This window comes from Globicephala melas, chromosome X (assembly GCF_963455315.2).
Source record: "Globicephala melas chromosome X, mGloMel1.2, whole genome shotgun sequence".
Classification (NCBI taxonomy): Eukaryota; Metazoa; Chordata; class Mammalia; order Artiodactyla; family Delphinidae; genus Globicephala; species Globicephala melas.
Window position 1 is genome coordinate 885,024 of NC_083335.1, and position 20,811 is coordinate 905,834.

At 40.4% G+C, this 20,811-nt stretch overlaps 1 protein-coding gene across 1 annotated transcript in view; it reads right to left on the reverse strand.

Moving 5' to 3' along the window:
* Positions 1-11,809: 11,809 nt before the first annotated feature.
* The window catches only part of BRCC3 (BRCA1/BRCA2-containing complex subunit 3), a 75,689-nt gene continuing 66,687 nt past the window's right edge, over positions 11,810-20,811 (reverse strand). Inside the window, exons 9-12 of the mRNA XM_030850222.2 lie at positions 18,884-19,015; positions 18,341-18,384; positions 14,474-14,643; positions 11,810-13,375 (exon numbers count right to left, since the gene is read on the reverse strand). Of these exons, the coding sequence (XP_030706082.1) occupies positions 14,492-14,643; positions 18,341-18,384; positions 18,884-19,015 (328 nt within the window). The 3' untranslated portion in view covers positions 11,810-13,375; positions 14,474-14,491. The remainder of the gene's footprint in view (positions 13,376-14,473; positions 14,644-18,340; positions 18,385-18,883; positions 19,016-20,811) is intronic.

Here is a 20,811-nt window from a genome sequence, read left to right on the forward strand (position 1 = left end):
TTTATTTTTGCTATTGTTGCTTTTGCTTTTGGTGTCAAGTCTAAAAAGTCATTGCCCAGATGGATGTCAAGGAGCATCCACCTAGGTTTAATTCTAGGAGTTTTATGCTTTCAGGTTTTACATTTAAGTATTTAATTCATTTGAGTTAATTTTTGTGTATGGTGTACGACAGTGGTCCAGTATCATTCATTTGCATGTAGATATCTAGTTTTCTCAACACCACCTGTGGAAAAGACTATCCTTTCCCCATTGTGCATTCTTGGCTCCCTTGTCAAATATTAGTTGACTGTGTATGTGTGGGTTTATTCCTGTACTCTATTCTACTCCATTGGTCTGTGTGTCTGTTTTTATGCCAGTGCCATAGTGTTTTGATTACTGTGGAATTGAAATATCATTTGAAATCAGGAAGCCCCCAGCTTTGTTCTTGCTCAGGATTACTTTGGCCATTTGGGGTCTTTTGTGGTTCCACATGATTTTTAGGATTGTTTTCTTCTATTTCTGTGGAAAATGCCATTGGAATTTTGATGGGGATTGAATTAAATCTGTACATCACTTTAGGTATTATGATCATTTTAACAACATTCATTCTTCCAATCCATGAACACAGGGTATGATATAATTCTTTTTTTTTTGGCCGCAAAACTTGGCTTGCAGGATCTTAGTTCCCCCATCAGGGATTGAACCCGGGCCCTCGGCAGTGAAAGTGCAGAGTCCTGTCCACAGGACCGCCAGGGAATTCCTCATGGATACAGGATATGTTTCAAATTATTTGTGTCTTCTTAAAATTCTTTCATCAATATCTTATAGTTTTCAGTGTACAAGATCTTTCATCTCCTTGGCTAAATTTACTCCTAAGTATTTTTTTGATGCTATAGTATATGTGAATGTCTTCTTAATTTCTTTTTCAGATAGTCCATTAGTATATAGAAATACAGCTGAGAGAGGTTCAAGATGGCGGAGTAGAAGGACATGTTCTCACTCCCTCTTTTTTTTTTAGGTTGATTTATATGTTTGTTGTTTTTTAACATCTTTATTGGAGTATAATTGCGTTACAATGGTGTGTTACTTTCTGCTTTATAACAAAATGAATCAGTTATACATATACATATGTTCCCATATCTCTTCCCTCTTGCATCTCCCTCCCTCCCACCCTCCCTATCCCACCCCTCTACGTGGTCACAAAACACCAAGCTGTTCTCCCTGTGCTATATGGCTGCTTCCCACTAGCTAGCTGTTTTATGTTTGGTAGTGTATACATGTCCATGCCACTCTCTCACTTTGTCACAGCTTACCCTTCCCCCTCCCCATATTCTCAAGTCCATTCACTACTAGATCTATGTCTTTATTCCCGTCTTACCCCTAGGTTCTTCATGACTTTTTTTTTCCCCCTTAGATTCCATATATATGTGTTAGCATATGGTATTTGTATTTCTCTTTCTGACTTACTTCACTCTGTATGACAGACTCTAGGTCCATCCGCCTCACTACAAATAACTCAATTTCATTTCTTTTTATGGCTGAGTAACATTCCATTGTATATATATGCCACATCTTCTTTATCCATTCATCTGTCGATGGACACTTAGGTTGCTTCCATGTCCTAGCTATTGTAAATAGAGCTGCAATGAACATTGTGGTACATGACTCTTTTTGAATTATGGTTTTCTCAGGGTATATGCCCAGTAGTGGGATTGCTGGGTCATATGGTAGTTCTATTTGTAGTTTTTTAAGGAAGCTCCATACTGTTCTCCATAGTGGCTGTATCAATTTACATTCCCACCAACAGTGCAAGAGTGTTCCCTTTCATCCACACCCTCTCCAGCATTTATTGTTTCTAGATTTTTAATGATGGCCACTCTGACCAGTGTGAGATGATATCGCATTGTAGTTTTGATTTGCATTTCTCTAATGATTAATGATGTTGAGCATTCTTTCATGTGTTTGTTGGCAATCTGTATATCTTCTTTGGAGAAATGTCTATTTAGGTCTTCTGCCCATTTTTGGATTGGGTTGTTTGTTTTTTTGTTATTAAGCTGCATGAGCTGCTTGTAAATTTTGGAGATTAATCCTTTGTCAGTTGCTTCGCTTGCAAATATTTTCTCCCATTCTGAGGGTTGTCTTTTGGTTTTGTTCATGGTTTCCTTTGCTGTGCAAAAGCTTTTAAGTTTCATTAGGTCCCATTTGTTTATTTTTGTTTTTATTTCCATTTCTCTAGGAGGTGGGTCAAAAAGGATCTTGCTGTGATTTATGTCATAGAATGTTCTGCCTAGGTTTTCCTCTAAGAGTTTGATAGTCTCTGGCCTTACATTTAGGTCTTTAACCCATTTTGAGTTTATTTTTGTGTATGGTGTTAGGGAGTGTTCTAATTTCATTCTCTTACATGTAGCTGTCCAGTTTTCCCAGCACCATTTATTGAAGAGGCTGTCTTTTCTCCACTGTATATTCTTGCCTCCTTTATCAAAGATAAGGTGACCATATGTGCGTGGGTTTATCTCTGGGCTTTCTATCCTGTTCTATTGATCTATATTTCTGTTTTTTGTGCCAGTACCATACTGTCTTGATTACTGTAGCTTTGTAGTATAGTGTGAAGTTAGGGAGCCTGATTCCTCCAGCTCTGTTTTTCTTTCTCAAGATTGCTTTGGCTATTCGGGGTCTTTTGTGTTTCCATACAAATTGTGAAATTTTTTGTTCTAGTTCTGTGAAAAATGCCATTGGTAGTTTGATAGGGATTGCATTGAATCTGTAGATTGCTTTGGGTAATAGAATCATTTTCACAATGTTGATTCTTCCAATCGAAGAACATGGTATTTCTCTCCATCTATTTGTATCATCTTTAATGTCTTTCATCAGTGTCTTATAATTTTCTGCATACAGGTCTTTTGTCTCCTTAGGTAGGCTTCTTCCTAGATATTTTTTTGTTGTTGTTGCAATGGTAAATGGGAGTGTAATCTTAATTTCACTTCCAGATTTTTCATCATTAGTGTATAGGAATGCCAGAGATTTCTGTGCATTAATTTTGTATCCTGCTACTCTACCAAATTCATCGATTCACTCTAGTAGTTTTCTGGTAGCATCTTTAGGATTCTCTATGTATAGTATCATGTCATCTGCAAACAGTGACAGCTTTACTTCTTTTCCGATTTGGATTCCTTTTATTTCTTTTTCTTCTCTGATTGCTGTGGCTAAGACTTCCAAAACTATGTTGAATAATAGTGGTGAGAGTGGGCAACCTTGTCTTGTTCCTGATCTTAGTGGAAATGGTTTCAGTTTTTCACCATTGAGGATGATGTTGGCTGTGGGTTTGTCATATATGGTCTTTATTATGTTGAGGAAAGTTCCCTACATGCCTACTTTCTGCAGGGCTTTTATCATAAATGGGTGTTGAATTTTGTCAAAAGCTTTCTCTGCATCTACTGAGATGATCATACGGTTTTTCTCCTTCAATTTGTTAATATGGTGTATCACATTGATTGATTTGCGTATATTGAAGAATCCTTGCATTCCTGGAATAAACCCCACTTGATCATGGTGTATGATCCTTTTAATGTGCTGTTGGATTCTGTTTGCTAGTATTTTGTTGAGGATATTTGCATCTATGTTCATCAGTAATATTGGCCTGTAGTTTCCTTTCATTGTCTCACTCCCTCTTTTGAGAACACCAGAATCACAACTAACTGCTGAACTGTCATCAACAGGAAGACACCAAGCTCACCCAGAAAGATACTCCACATGCAAAGATAAAGGAGAAGCCACAATGAGATGGTAGGAGGGGCGCTATCATAATAAAATCAAATCACATAACTGCTGAGTGGGTGACTCACAAACTGGAGAACACTTATACCACAGACGTCCACCCACTGGAGTGAAGGTTCTGAGCCTCACGTCAGGCATCCCAACCTGGGGGTCTGGCAATGGGAGGAGGAATTCCTAGATAATCAGATATTGAAGGCTAGCGGGATTTGATTGCAGGACTTTGGCAGTACTGGGGGAAACAGAGATCCACTCCTGGAGGGCACACACAAAGTAGTGTGTGCATTGGGACACAGGGGAAGGAGCAGTGATCTCATAGGAGACTGATCAGACCTACCTGCTAGTGTTGGAGGGTCTCCTGCAGAGGCGGGGGGCAGCTGTGGCTCGCCAAGGGATAAGGACACTGGCAGCAGAAGTTCTGGGAGGTACTCCTTGGCATGAGCCCTCCCAGCGTCCGCCATTAGCCCCACCAAAGAGCCCAGGTAGGCTCCAGTCTCGGGTCGCCTCAGGCCAAACAACCAACAGGGAGGGAACACAGCCCCACCCATCAGCAGAGAAGCAGATGAAGGTTTTACTGAGCTCTGCCCACCAGAGCAACAGCCGGCTCTACCCACCACAAGTCCCTCCCATCAGGAAACTTCCACAAGGCTCTTAGATAGCCTCATCCACCACAGGGCACACAGCAGAAGCAAGAAGAACTATAATCCTGCAGCCTGGAGAACAAAAACCACATTCACAGAAAAAGAGACAAGATGAAATGGCAGAGGACTATGTACCAGATGAAGGAACAAGATAAAACCACAGAAAAACAACTGAATGAAATGGAGATAGGCAATCTTCCAGTAAAAGAATTCAGAATAATGATAGTGAAGATGATCCAGGACCTCGGAAAGAGAATGGAGGCAAACATTGAGAAGATGAAAGAAATGTTTAACAAAGATCTAGAAGAATTAAAGAACAAACAAACAGAGATGAACAATACAATAACTGAAAGGAAAACTATACTAGAAGGAATCAATAGCAGAATAACTGAGGCAGAAGAATGGATAAGTGACCTGGAAGACAGAATGGTGGAATTCACTGCTGTGGAACAGAATAAAGAAAAAAGAATGAAAAGAAATGAATACAGCTTAAGAGACCTCTGGGACAACATTAAACGCAACAACATTCACATTATAGGGGTCCCAGAAGGAGAATAGAGAGAGAAAGAACCCGAGAAAATATTTGAAGAGATTATAGTTGAAAACTTCCCTAACATGGGAAAGGAAATACCCACACAAGTCCAGGAAGCACAGAGAGTCCATACAGGATAAGCCCAAGGAGAAACACGCCAAGACACATAGTAATCAAATTGGCAAAAATTAAAGACAAAGAAAAATTATTGAAAGCAGCAAGGGAAAAGTGACAACTAACATACAAGGGAACTCCCATAAGGTTAACAGCCGATTTCTCAGCAGAAACTCTACAAGCCAGAGGGAAGTGGCATGATATACTTAAAGTGATGAAAGGGAAGAACCTACAACCAAGATTACTCTACACAGCAAGGATCTCATTCAGATTTGATGGAGAAATCAAAAGCTTTACAAACAAGCAAAAGCTAAGAGAATTCAGCACCACCAAACCAGCTCTGCAACAAATGCTAAAGGAACTTCTCTAAGTGGGAAACAAAGGAGAAGAAAAGGACCTACAAAAACAAACCCATAACATTAAGAAAATGGTAATAGGAACTTACATATCGATAATGACCTTAAACATGAATGGATTAAAATCTCCAACCAAAAGACACAGGCTTGCTGAATGGATATAAAAACAAGGCCCATATATATGCTGTCTACAAGAAACCCACTTCAGACCTAGGGACAAATACAGACTGAAAGTGAGGGGATGGAAAAAGATATTCCATGCAAATGGAAATCAAAAGAAAGCTGGAGTAGCAATACTCATATCAGATAAAATAGACTTTAAAATAAAGAATGTTACAAGAGACAAGGAAGGACACTACGTAATAATCAAGGGATCAATCCAAGAGGAAGCTATAACAATTATAAATATATATGCACCCAACATAGGAGCACCTCAGTACATAAGGCAACTGCTAACAGCTATAGAAGAGGAAATCGACAGTAACACAATAATAGTGGGGGACTTTAACACCTCACTTACACCAATGGACAGAGCATTCAAACAGAAAATTAATAAGGAAACAGAAGCTTTAAATGACATGATAGACCAGATAGATTTGATTGATATTTATAGGACATTCCATCCCAAAACAGCAGATTACACTTTCTTCTCAAGTGCTCATGGACCATTCTCCAGGATAGATCACATCTTGCGTCACAAATCAAGCCTCAGTAAATTTAAGAAAGTTGAAATCATATCAAGCATCTTTTCTGACCACAACGCTATGAGATTAGAAATCAATTAAAGGGGAAAAACATAAAAAACCCAAGCACATGGAGGCTAAACAATACGTTACTAAACAACCAAGAGACCACTGAAGAAATCAAAGAAGAAATCAAAAAATACCTAGAGACAAATGACAATGAAAACACAATGATCCAAAACCTATGGGATGCAGCAAAAGCAGTTCTAAGAGGGAAGTTTATAGCTCTACAAGCCTACCTCAAGAAACAAGAAAAATCTCAAATAAACAATCTAACGTTACACCTAAAAGAACTAAAGAAAGAAGAAAAAACAAAACCCAAAGTTAGCAGAAGGAAAGAAATCATGAAGATCAGAGCAGAAATAAATGAAATAGAAACAAAGAAAACAGTAGCAAAGATCAATAAAACTAAAAGCTGGTTCTTTGAGGAGATAAGCAAAATTGATAAACCATTAGCCAGACTCATTAAGAAAAAGAGGGAGAGGACTCAAATCAATAAAATTAGAAATGAGAAAAGGACAAGTTACAACGGACACCGCAGAAATACAAAGCATCCTAAGAGACTACTACAAGCAACTCTATGCCAATAAAATGGACAACCTGGAAGAAATGGACAAATTCTTAGAAGGGTAAAACCTTCCAAGACTGAACCAGGAAGAAATAGAAAATATGAACAGACCAATCACAAGTAATGAAATTGAAACTGTGATTAAAAATCTTCCAACAAACAAAAGTCCAGGACCAGATGGCTTCACAGGTGAATTCTATCAAACATTTAGAGAAGATCTAATACCCATCCTTCTCAAACTCTTCCAAAAATTGCAGAGGAAGGAACACTCCCAAACTCATTCCATGAGGCCACCATCACCCTGATACCAAAACCAGACAAAGATACTACAAAAAAAGAAAATTACGGTCCAATATAACTGGTGAATGTAGATGCAAAAATCCTCAACAAATACAAGCAAACAGAATCCAACAACACATCAAAAGGATCATACACCATGATCAAGTGGGATTTATCCCAGGGATGCAAGGATTCTTCAATATAGGCAAATCAATCAATGTGATACACCATATTAACAAATTTTAGAATAAAAACCATATGATCATCTCAAGAGATGCAGAAAAAGCTTTTGACAAAATTCAACACCCATTTATGATAAAAACTCTCCAGAAAGTGGGCACAGAGGGAACCTACTTCAACATAATAAAGGCCATATACGACAAACCCACAGCAAACATCATTCTCAATGGTGAAAAACTGAAAGCATTTCCTCCAAGATCAGGAAGAAGACAAGGATGTCCACTCTCACCACTATTATTGAACATAGTTTTGGAAGTCCTAGCCATGGCAATCAGGGAAGGAAAAGAAAGGAATACAAATCGGAAAAGAAGAAGTAAAAGTATCAGTGTTTGAAGCTGACATGATACTATACATAGCGAATCCTAAAGATGCCACCAGAAAACTACTAGAGCTAATCAATGAATTTGGTAAAGTAGCAGGATACAAAATCAATGCAAAGAAATCTCTTGCATTCCTATATACTAATGATGAAAAATCTGAAAGAGAAATTAAGGAAACACTCCCATTTACCATTACAACAAAAAGAATAAAATACCTAGGAATAAACACACCTAGGGAGATAAAAGACCTGTATGCAGAAAACTATCAGACACTGATGAAAGAAATTAAAGATGATACCAACAGATGGAGAGATATACCATGTTCTTGGATTGGAAGAATCAGTATTGTGAAAGTGACTGTACCACTCAAAGCAATCTACAGATTCATGCAATCTCTCTCAAATTACCAATGTCATTTTTTACAGAGCTAGAACAAAAAATCTTAAAATATGTATGGAAGCACAAAAGACCCCAAATTGCCAAAGCAGTCTTAAGGGAAGAAAAACAGAGCTGGAGGAATCAGACTCCCTGACTTAAGACTATACTACAAAGCTACAGTAATTGAGACAATATGGTACTGGCACAAACACAGAAATATAGATCAATGGAACAGGATAGAAAGCCCAGAGATAAACCCACGCACCTATGGTCCACTAATCTAGGATAAAGGAGGCAAGGATATACAATGGAGAAAAGACAGCCTCTTCCATAAGTGGTGCTGGGAAAACTGGACAGCTACATGTAAAGAAATGAAATTAGAACACTCCCTAACACCATAGACAAAAATAAACTCAAAATGGATTAGAGATCTAAATGTAAGACCAGGCACTATAAATCTCTTAGAGGAAAACATAGGAAGAACACTGACATAAATCACAGCAAGATTTTTTTTTTTTTTTTTTGCAGTACGCAGGCCTCTCACTGTTGTGGCCTCTCCTGTTGCGGAGCACAGGCTCCGGACGCGCAGGCTCAGCAGCCATGGCTCATGGGCCCAGCCGCTCTGCGGCATGCGGGATCTTCCCGGACCGGGGCACGAACCTGTATCCCCTGCATCGGCAGGCAGACTCTCAACCACTGCGCCATCAGGGAAGCCCAGCAAGATATTTTTTGATCCACCTCCTAGAGTAACGGAAATAAAAACAAAAACAAACAAATTGGACCTAATGAAATTTAAAAGCTTTGCAGAGCAAAGGAAACCATAAACAAGACGAAAAGACAACCCTCAGAATGGGAGAAAATATTTGTAAATGAAGCAACTGACAAAGGATTAATCTCCAAAATATATAAACAGCTCATGCAGCTCAATATTAAAAAAACAAACAACCCAATCCAAAAATGGGCAGACGACCTAAATAGACATTTCTCCAAAGAAGACATACAGATGGCCAGGAAGCACATGAAAAGCTGCTCAGCATCACTAATTATTAGAGAAATGCAAATCAAAACTACAATGAGGCATCCCCTCACACCAGTTAGAATGGGCATCATCAGAAAATCTACAAACAACAAATGCTGGAGAGGGTGTGGAGAAAAGGGAACCCTCTTGCACAGTTGGTGGGAATGTAAATTGATACAGCCACTATGGAGAACAGTATGGAGCTTCCTTAAAAAACTAAAAATAGAACTACCATATGACCCAGCAATCCCACTACTGGGCATATACCCAGAGAAAACCATAATTCAAAAAGACACATGCACCCCAGTGTTCATTGCAGCACTGTTTACAATAGCCAGGTCATGGAAGCAACCTAAATGCCCATCAACAGATGAATGGATAAAGAAGATGTGGTACATATATACAATGGAGTATTACTCGGCCATAAAAAGGAACGAAAATGGGTCATTTGTAGAGACGTGGGTGGATCTAGAGACTGTCATACAGAGTGAAGGAAGTCAGAAAGAGAAAAACAAATATCGTATATTAACGCATATATGTGGAACCTAGAAAAATGGTACAGATGAACTGGTTTGCAGGGCAGAAATCCAGACACAGATGTAGAGAACAAACGTATGGACACCAAGGGGGGAAAGCCACGGGGGGTGGGGTGGGGATGGTGGTGTGATGAATTAGGCGATTGGGATTGACATGTATACACTGATGTGTATAAAACTGATGACTAATAAGAACCTGCTGTAAAAAAAAATAAAATTCAAAAAAAAATTTTAAAAACTTCAAAAAGTAGGCTTCCCTGGTGGCGCAGTGGTTGAGAGTCCGCCTGCCGATGCAGGGGACACGGGTTCATGCCCTGGTCCGGAAAGAGCCCACATGCCACGGAGCAGCTGGGCCCGTGAGCCATGGCCACTGAGCCTGCGCGTCCGGAGCCTGTGCTCTGCAATGGGAGAGGCCACAACAGTGAGAGGCCCATGTACCGCCAAAAAAGAAAATAAAAATTCAAAAAGTAATAGAAAGAAAAAAAAGAAGACAGCAACCAAACCAAAAAATAAATTACCAATGATAACAAGCACTAAACACTATACTTAAAAAACAAAACAAAACAAATGGACAGGCAGAAACCTAGGACAAATGGTAAAAGCTAAGCTAAAAGCAAAGCTATACAGACAAAATCACACACAGAAGCATACACATACACACTCACAAAAAGTGAAAAAGGGGAAAAAATTGTATCGTTGTTCCCAAAGTCCACCACCTCAATTTTGGGATGATTCGTTGTCTATTCAGGTATTCCACAGATGCAGGGTACGTCAAGTTGACTGTGGGGATTTAATCTGCTGCTCCTGAGGCTGCTGGGAGAGATATCCCTTTCTCTTCTTTGTTCGCACAGCTCCCAGGGTTCAGCTTTGGATTTGGCCCCACCTCTGCATGTAGGTCGCATGAGGGCATCTGTTCTTCGCTCAGACAGGACGGGGTTAAAGGAGCAGCTGCTTCGGGGGCTCTGGCTCACTCAGGCCAGGGGGAGTGAGGATCACGGCGTGCGGGGCGGGCCTGCGGCGGCAGAAGCCGGCGTGACGTTGCACCAGCCTGAGGCGCGCCGTGTGTTCTCCCGGGGAAGTTGTCCCTGGATCCCGGGACCCTGGCAGTGGCGGGCTGCACATGCTCCCAGGACGGGAGGTGTGGAGAGTGACCTGTGCTCGCACACAGGCTTCTTGGTGGCGGCAGCAGCAGCCTTAGCGTCTCGTGCTCGTCTCTGGGGTCTGTGCTGATCGCCGTGGCTCACGCCCATCTTGGGCTCATTTAGGCGGTGTTCTGAATCCCCTCTCCTCCCACACCCCGAAACAATGGCCTCTTCGGCAGTTCCAGACTTTTTCCCGGACTGCCTCCCGGCCCCTGTGGCACACGATCCCCTTCAGGTTGTGTTCATGCAGCCAACCCCAGTCCTCTCCCTGGGATCCGACCTCCAAAACCCGAGCCTCAGCTCCCAGCCCCGCCCCGCCCCGGCGGGTGAGCAGACGAGCCTCTCAGGCTGGTGAGTGCCGGTCGGCACCGATCCTCTGTGCGGGAATCTCTCTACTTTGCCCTCCGCACCCCTGTTGCTGCGCTCTCCTCCGTGGCTCCGAAGTTCCTCCCCCTCCGCCACCCGCAGTCTCCGCCCGCGAAGGGGCTTCCTAGTGTGTGGAAACTTTTCCTCCTTCACAGCTCCCTCCCAGAGGTGCAGGTCCCGTCCCTATTCTTTTGTCTCTGTTTTTCCTTTTCTCTTTTGCCCTACCCAGCTACGTGGGGAGATTCTTGCCTTTTGGGAGGTCTGAGTTCTTCTGCCACCATTTAGTAGATGTTCTGTAGGGGTTGTTCCACATTTAGCTGTATTTCTGACGTATTTGTGGGGAGGAAGGTAATCTCCATGTCTTACTCTTCTGCCATCTTGAAGCTCCTCCCCTTTTCATGTTTATAAGTAATTTCTCTGACACTGACAAACCTAGCTTCCACTTTCCTCAATACATTTACTTATTTGCTCCATCAGTTGACTTACTTGTTTAATGTACCTGATTGCTGGCTGCACAACAGTTTCCACTAGATATCCCCCACCAAGGCACTCATGCAGTAATCCCAGCCCTGCTTCCTCAGCCACCAGGTACTCTGACACTTCCATGTACCTGCCTCCTCTCCCCACATCCTATTTTACAGATTACAACTCGAATTATCAGGTTAGAAAAAGAATTTCAAATTGCCATAACTCTGTCAATGTAAATAGCTTAGAAGGGACATGTGCAGAAGGTTTGTCTGTAAAAATATTCAAATCATTTTATTCCCCCTCAGATTTTATCACTCTTTTCTTATTACACAAAATACGTACCATACCTCCTAGTTCCTTATTTAATACTTACAACTTTTTATTTTGCAATAATTATAGATTAACAGGAAGTTGCAAAAATAGTACAGGGAGTCCCATGTGCCCTTCACCCAGTTTCCTCCAGTGGTAAGATCTTACACATAACTATTGTACATCTTCAAAACCAACATATTGACAATGGTAGAATACTGCTAACTAGACTATAGACCTTATTTGGTTTCACCAAATTTTACATGCATTCATTTGTGGGTGTGTGTAGGCCTATGTAGTTTTAGCACAGATATAGATTCATGTAATAAACACCACAATCAAGATACAGAACTGTTCCATCAGCACAAAGCAATTCATTGTGTTATCCCTTTATAGTCACCCATATCCCATACCCCCTCCAGTCCCTATCCCTGTCAACCATTAATCTGTTCTTCACTTCTATAATTTTGTCATTTCAAGAATCCATACAAATGCAGTCATACAGTATGTGAGCTTTTAAGACTGGCTGTTTTTCATTCATCATTATACCCTTGAGGTCCATCCAAGTCGTGTGTATCAACAGTCTGTTCCTTTTCATTGCAGAGTAGTATTGCATGGTGTGGTTTAACCACACACTCAACTGCAGGTCATCTGGGTTGTTTCCAGTTTGGGGCTATTACAAATGATACTGCCAAGAATGTCTGTATAGAAGTTTCTGTGCCAAAATAGGTTTCATTTCTCTGGGATAAATGTCCAGGACAACAATTGCTGGGTAATAAAGTACATGTATGTTTAACTCTATTAGAAATTTTTAAACTCTTTTTTTCAGAGTGGCTTACATTATACATTCTGTTCAGCAATGTATGAGAGATCCAGTTTGTATGCTCAACAGCATCTGGCATTTTCACTGTTTTTTCTTTAGCCATTCTGATAAGTATGTAGTTATAATTCACTGTGGTTTTAATTTGCATTCCCTGATGACTAATGAAGTTCAACATCTTTTCCTGTGCTTGCTTGCCTTCGATACACCCTCTTTAGTGCTATGTCTATTCATGTCTTCTGCTCATTTTCTAATTGGATTGTTTGTTTTTTACTCTTGACTTTATTCTAGATAAATGGTTTGCAAGTAATTTCTCTCAATAATTTCCTCCTTTTAAATTTTTGACAGAGCAGAAGTTTTTCATTTTGATGAAGTCCAATATACAGTATCAACTTTTTCCTTTCACGATTGTGCTTCTGGGATGAAGGCCAAGAAGAACCTGTTGCCTAGCCCACGATCCTAAAGATCTTTCTATGATTTTTTTTCCTGAAAGTTTTACATCTTACATCTAAGTTCATGATACATTTTCGATTAATTTTTGTATAATGTATGCAGTTTAGGTCAAAATTCATTTTCTTTGCCAACTGCACCAGCATCATTTGTTGAAAAGACTATCCTTCCTCCACTGAATTGCTTTTGTACCTTTGTCAAAATCAGTTGCGCATATACCACACTGTCTTGATTACTGTAGGTTTATAGTAAGTCTTGAAGTCAGGTAATGTGAGTCTTCCAAATTTTTCTTCTTCAAAATTGATTTGGCTTAATTAATTTTACACCTGGATATTTTCATCCTTCCTACAGGGAAAGAAAAGAATAGAGAAAAACTGTGGCTGTGGGAAATTAGGGAAAATACAACATTTACACTACATATGCCCTAGGGGAGTTCATGAACATTTCTGGGTTCCACTCCCAGAGTTGAAGTTTGGCCTCCAAATGATTATGGTGCATGTAGTTCTGGACTGTACTTTGAAATTTGAAAAACAATAATTTAGGGAGAAACAAGAAGAAAAAACAAAAACAACCCTTTGTCACTGTTGTTGGGATTGGGGCTTTCTTTGTTTTCTTTCTTTCTAACTCCTCCAATTCCCACTTTAATTTCTGGTCTGCAGTAGGCTTAGCTCTTTTCTGAAGACACACTTAGCATTTGTGGTTACACATGGTAAGAAGCTTGCAAAAGAACTTTTTAAAGCATTATTTTTGTTACATCCTAAGTCCTGAATGTTTCTGGAAAAACACATTTATATTATACTGGAAATTCTTAGGGAAATAGGATCTGCTCAGTAGGAATTTGCTTCAGAGCCAAATATGCTAGAACTCATGTTTTTGGTTACAAAGAGCACCCACATAGATTCAACCTTTGCTAGGTATCTCAGAATACCTATTTTAGAGATCAAGAAGGAAGACATAAGACATATGCCTCTCAATGGGGGTAAAGAATAGAGGTGGGGTGCTGATGAGTCACCTTCACTTCATCCCACTAACCCTTGTGTACTTATTTATTTGTCCAACATCAGCATCATAACTACAAAACTGAACATGAAATACTTATTCCTTTAGCTTATTCTAGAGAAAAAATAAACACTTGAAATATGCTCCCCAGACATTTTATTACAGGATATCCTTGCCAATGTAACTTGCATAGCCTCTAAAAAAAAACTTTCATATTCTACTTAAATCACCCTGCATATGCTCTTTGTAGGCCGGTTCCAGGTAGGAGCGTTCATTAGGCCCTAATGAAACTTTTAGGAAGACATCTTATGTTTGTTTATCGTATGCATAAAACGCACCCATGGGGATATAAAAGGATCTGCTCCATCGTCTGCCTACACATCTCCTGTATATGAATTTTCAGACCATGTTTAATACACAAATTGGAAAACAAAAGTTTTTTACCCCATTTTGTCTCCTGCTTTATTCTAAAGAAGAAAGTTCTTGCATAAGCTCTTCCTTTTCTTGTTGCAACTCCTGCAAATGCTGTTGGTTTTGCTCCAGTCTGTCCTCCAGCCACTGCAGTAGAGGCCCGCTGACTGCCGACATCTGACTGCACAGGTTCTTGGTAAACACTTCAATAGGAAAAACACAGAGATAACAATCCACCACCAGTAGCGCCCAACAATGATTACAGAAAGAGGGGGAAGGAGGAGAACACAGAAAAAGTGCAGAAGTAGAACTGGCAGACAACTTTGTATGGGCAGCCAGGAGAAAGGCAGGAGAGCTGAGCAAAGAGGATACCTATTCGGAGGCCATCCTGAACATCCCTGGATCCATAAGCCAGACGGAAGCCTTGCTATGCAGAGAGCAGAAAGATAGCCAGCTTTTTACTTCCATAGCAAAAGGGTAAGAGCTACAGAAGAGTCTCTTTCCCCAGCTCTCAGACCTTCTCACTGTGAATGAACATAGCTTCCCAGTGAGCTAGAACTCTGTCTTCTGCAACTTAATTTTTCACGAGTTCAGAAAGAAAATTGCTTACCAAGTGTTACATACATTGAAGAATACATTAATGCAACTCACCTGAAAGCTTCTCTTTTAAAATGAGGAAAAAGCAGAGAGATGAAGGGAGTGACCACCTTTCACGTCTTCCTAGGAATGTTCAGCTTCACGGTAAGACGGAGATTCTGTGGCCCTCTTTTTAAAACAAATTCTGCCTAATGGAAATACCTTTTTCTCTCTTATGATACATGACTTATTAAAATGACCACTGTAAAACTGTGAAGTATACCTTCCAAGATATATGTATATGTGTGTGAACCTGTGTGCATATGTATATATACTTTTGAATAAAAATGGTTCTGATGAACCTAGGGGCAGGACAGGAATAAAGCCACAGGTGTAGAGAGTGGACTTGAGGACACGGGGAGAGGGAAGGGTAAGCTGGGACGAAGAGAGAGAGTGGCATGGACATATATACACTACCAAACGTAAAACAGATAGCTAGTGGGAAGCAGCCACATAGCACAGGGAGATCAGCTCGGTGCTTTGTGACCACCTAGAGGGGTGGGATAAGGGAGGGCGGGAGGGAGACGCAAGAGGGAAGAGATATGGGGATATATGTATACGTATAGCTGATGCACTTTGTTATACAGCAGAAACTAACACAACATTTGTAAAGCAGTTATACTCAATAAAGATGTTAAAAAAATTTTTTTTTTGAAAAACAGATTTGGGGGCCCCACTTTCACATCACTGAATTACAAACTCTCTTAAGACAGGCCTTGGAATCTGGGGGTTTTTTTTTTTTTGTTATTATCGACCTCAGAGTGCTATATATATATATAATTTTTAAATAAATTTATTTATTTATTTTTGGCTGTGTTGGGTCTTCGTTTCTGTGTGAGGGCTTTCTCTAGTTGCGGCGAGCGGGGGCCGCTCTTCATCGCGGTGTGCGGGCCTCTCACTGTCGCGGCCTCTCTTACTGTGGAGCACAGGCTCCAGACGCGCAGGCTCAGTAGTTGTGGCTCACGGGCCCAGTTGCTCCGCGGCATGTGGGATCTTCCCAGACCAGGGGTCGAACCCGTGTCCGCTACACTGGCAGGCAGATTCTCAACCACTGCGCCACCAGGGAAGCCCAATTTTTTTTAAATAAAGTTAAAAAAACTGTATGATTTTGGACGTTACTTTTACCTCACATAACAATAAGCCATAGACACCTTCCTGTGTTGATAAAGATCTACCTTTCCTTCTTAACGACTGTACAGTATTCATCAGAATGGATGTACCAATTTAATAAGTCTTCTATTGATGGACCTTTCAGTGGCATCCAATTTTTTGCTATTATAAAGACTGCGATTAATATCCCTTTATTTTTGCACACTTTTCCTACAAATTTTTGAAGGATACATTTTTCGAAGTGGAATTGCTAGATTCAAGTTCACATATATTTAAAAATTATACCTCCAGGAACAGTATATGGGAGTGTTCACTTCCCTCACATCCTCATCTAATTCTCTGTCAATTTAATATTTGTTGAAAGAAAAGGAGAAACCCTGATGACTTTATCTTAATCCATACTTCTTTTATATATTATTATGAACAATTTGATTTTTCTGTAGGGCTCTATAAAAGTCTTTAATTCTTAGTCAGTCTTTTGTGACTTCCTTATATTTTCCTCCTGTATTTTTTTTAACTTTTAATGAGCTTTATTGGGGTATAATTTACAGACAATAAATGACCCCACTTTAAGGGTACAGTTCAGTGAGTTTTGACAAATGCATACCCCTTTTAACCACCCTCCAGCCAAGATACAGGCCATTTCCATCAGCCCAGAGGCCCTTCTGGGTTCCCTCTGCAGCCGGTGCCCCTTCACCTTGGGCCACAGCAGCTACTGACCCATTTGCTGTCACCATAGGTTAGTTTAGCCTATTCTTAAATTCCATATAAATGGCACTATAGAGTATGTAGCACTTTGTGTGATGCCTCTTTCAGTTGGCATAATGAGATTCATCCAGGTTGTTCATGTATCAGTAGTGTGTTCTTTCCATTGCTGAGCAATACCTTGTTGTATGGATGGATCACACTTTGTTTATCCATTCACCCACTGACAAGACAATTGGGTGTTGCCACTTTCTGGCTATTGTGAATAATGCTGCTACAAACATTCCTATACAAGTTTTTGTTTGAACACCTGTTTTCAACTCTTTGGGGTATATGCCTAGGAGAGGAACTGGTGGGACATTTGGTAGTTGTAATTGCCAATCTCTTTCCAAAGTGGTTGTACTATATTTAATAGTAGAAGTTTAAATATATCTGGAATTTATTTTTTGTGTAGGGCATTAAGTAGGAATTTATTTTTTTCCCATATGGAAATAGAAGCATAAACTAAGAAACAAATGAACTGTCCCAACACTATTTAGTGAACAATCCATCCTTTTTAAAATTGATTTGAAGTAACATCTTTCTTAGATATAAATTCTTACATATGTATACATGGGCTGTATTCAGTTCTACTGATTTATCTGTCCATGTTTGAATTATCAATATATATTTTTTAATTGCTGTGGCTTTAGAGTATGGCTACATATCATATATTACCTTATATTATTAACTCTTTGCCATGTTTTACCTCCAGATAAAAATGATGGGACAGATAAACCAAGCCAGCTCTGTCTTTTTCTCTCAAAGTACTTGCCTATAATACTTGGAAGCCTCCTTTTCTTCCTTCCTAGTGACTTTGCCAGAATGGCCTGGGAGTCAGGGTTAGTCAGAAGGTGTGGATGGGTAGGTGTGTATGTTGGGAAAAGTGATTTAGTGTGTATATTGTATTGAGCAGAAATCCTTGGCCTTGTATAGGAATTCCTTATATATTTATTTACATGAAAAGATCTCCCTCATGCGCTCCCTTTTATGTCTGTCTGTCTGTCTAGCCATCTCTTTCAACTCCCACTACAATAGGCTGGTACTGATATGCTGGAAACCGGCTCACAAGAGCCAACTGTTGAAATTTCAGGAAGTTTGCAAACTGGTTACAGCCATGTTAGTTGTTTGAAATCAGCCACAGTAGGCGTGTTACACTATGGAAACTTGCAGACAAATCGGGGCCCTCCCTGTCTCCCTGAGAACTGGTGTTAAACGTGTCCAGTCATGTATAGTATTCAGTGGTCCACAGGATTCAATAGAAAAGTTGGGAGCAGGATTAGTGAATGGCAAAGCCCTTGGGAAAGAAAACTCATGGGTAATTTGTACTCATCACTTCAGTCACTTCAACTAAATTTGCTTCTGTCATGTGAGTATTTCACTGCCTGTACTCGAGAAAAAAAATCTTACCTGAGCCATTATGGATCTTGGTTACTGAGTCCAGATGTGTAAGGCTAAAGGGATAAAATAGTTTAGGTTAGTAGCAAAGCAGCAGTTCATCTAATCCGTTTGGCAGTGGTCTGCTACAGACCTCTGCCAACCAGATTAGATAAATATGTATCATTGAACTTCCCATTATTGTTCCATTTTTCATGATTTGGGGGGATATAATTTTATTCAGAACGTTGAGATAATTCAAAGAAATAATTTTGAAATTATTGTCTCTCGCTGAAGCCTTCCTATAGTACACAGTACTTGGCAACTAGGGCTACAAAGATGTTATTTTTAACAACTAAAAAAAGTGTCTTTGCCCCAGAAGCATCCAAAGTGCACCAGGAGAGAAACAAGTGTTAAAGAGATTGTTATCATACAGGGTGAGACATGTGATGACTTTCTCACAGAGAGCTGAAAGGAAAGGGGGCTCACAGCTTGAGCTGCTGAAGATGAAAGGACAGGAGAGGAGAACAGGGACCAGGCCCGAGAACTGGGAAGAGGAGCAGCGAGGCTCTCTACCTGTGGATCCTCCTGTACGCATCCTGCTCCTCTTGGCACAGGATCTTGGGCAGCTCAACTGCTGACTCAAGGCACACTTTCCCAATGGTTACATGAGGTACAATATGAATTGGAATTTCAATTCTCTCATACCTGTAAGACAGTCAGTTCAGGTCAGTTTTTGTTTGTTTGTTTCCAGCTTTACTGAGGTATAATTGACAAATAGGAATTAAACGTATATATTTAAGGTGCACAAATTGATATTACGATATATATACACATTCAGAAATGATGACCACACTCAAGCTAATTAACATATCCATCACCTCACATAATTACCATTTTTTGTGGCGATTTAAGATCTACCTTTTTAACAAATTTCAAGTACAAAATCACCAAGTTGTACATCAAATTGCCACAACTCATTTATCCTAAAACTTTGTACCCTTAGACCAGGGGTCCCCAACCCCCAGGCCGCGGACCAGTACCGATCTGTGGAGGAGGAGGTGAGTGGTGGACGAGCGAAGGAAGCTTCATCTGCCACTCCCCGTTGCTCCCCAATGCTCACATTCCCGCCTGAACCATCCCCCCTCCGTCCACACCTGTGGAAAAACTGTCTTCCATGAAACCGGTTCCTGGTGCCAAAAAGCTTGGGGACCGCTGCCTTAGACCAATACTTCCTCATCCTCCCCTCTACCCCCGTGCCACAGCGCCACCATTCTACTCTCTGGGTCTATTAGCTTGACTCTTAGATTCCACATATAAGTGAGAGCACACATTGCATTGTTTGTCTTTCTCGGACTCATTTCACTCAGCATAATGTCCAGGTTGATCCATGTTTTTGCAAATGGTATGTATATATACATACGTATACACATACCACATTTTCTTTATCCATTTATCCACGGACAGACATTTAGGTTTTCATTCCTTGTGAATAACAAGGAATGTGATGAACATGGGAGCACAGATACCATTTTGAGACACTGATTTCATTTCCTTTGGATATATACCAAGAAGTTGGTAAGTTTTTAATACTGACTTGTCATAATCAGAAGTTTTCTATAGTTTTAATAGAAATTTGGGGACACAGTATGCTTCAAAGATTAAATATTCCTGTTACTTATTTAGTAACTCAACTCCGAAGGGGACAGAGTTCAAACTGAGCTCATGTGGGGAGCAAATTGGAAGTACATACATTTGCAGAGCCAATATTCTCATAGAAAATCTGAGGCCACTTTGTAAACTTAACAGAAGCCTTGGGGGTGCAAGGTCCTTATGCTCATTCCCCAGACAAGGGAAATAGCTAATTAATACTGTTTTCAGTCAAAAAGTTGCCAGTGAGGTTGAACACATTAATCACAAAGCCTGGGGAAGAGGAAATGTAGACTCTTCAGTGACTCCATCAGATTCATTATGTGGAAGGGATTACTCATATAAATACTCACTTGTTCTAACTCAGTGTTCACCAGTGGCCCTCACTTCCCATTTTCTCCCCTGGAGGGAAATAGGTAAGTAATTTACAAATACTTCCATTTGCATGCTAGAGTGAGGTCAACCAATCTACCTCTAAATACTTCTCACCCCAAATCCACCTAACAGTGGGTTCAGTGGAGCAACCAGGTTGAGGGTCCCTGGCGCTGTGTGACCTCATTGGCACATGGTGGTATATCAGCATAAGATCTAGCTCCCTCCTCTCTCTTTCCCACCCAGCAGAATGCGTCTGGCCCCCTCACCACTTCTATTCAAAATAATATTAGAAGTCCTAGCCAAAGAAATTAGGCAAGTAAAACAAAGGTATCTAAATTGGAAAGGATGAAGTAAAATTATCTGTTTGCAGATGACTTAATCTTATAGATAGAAAACCCAAAATACTCCTCCAACCCCCCCAAAACCGATTAGAACTAATAAATTCAGCAAGGTTGCAGGTGTCATCAGGGCCCCACATC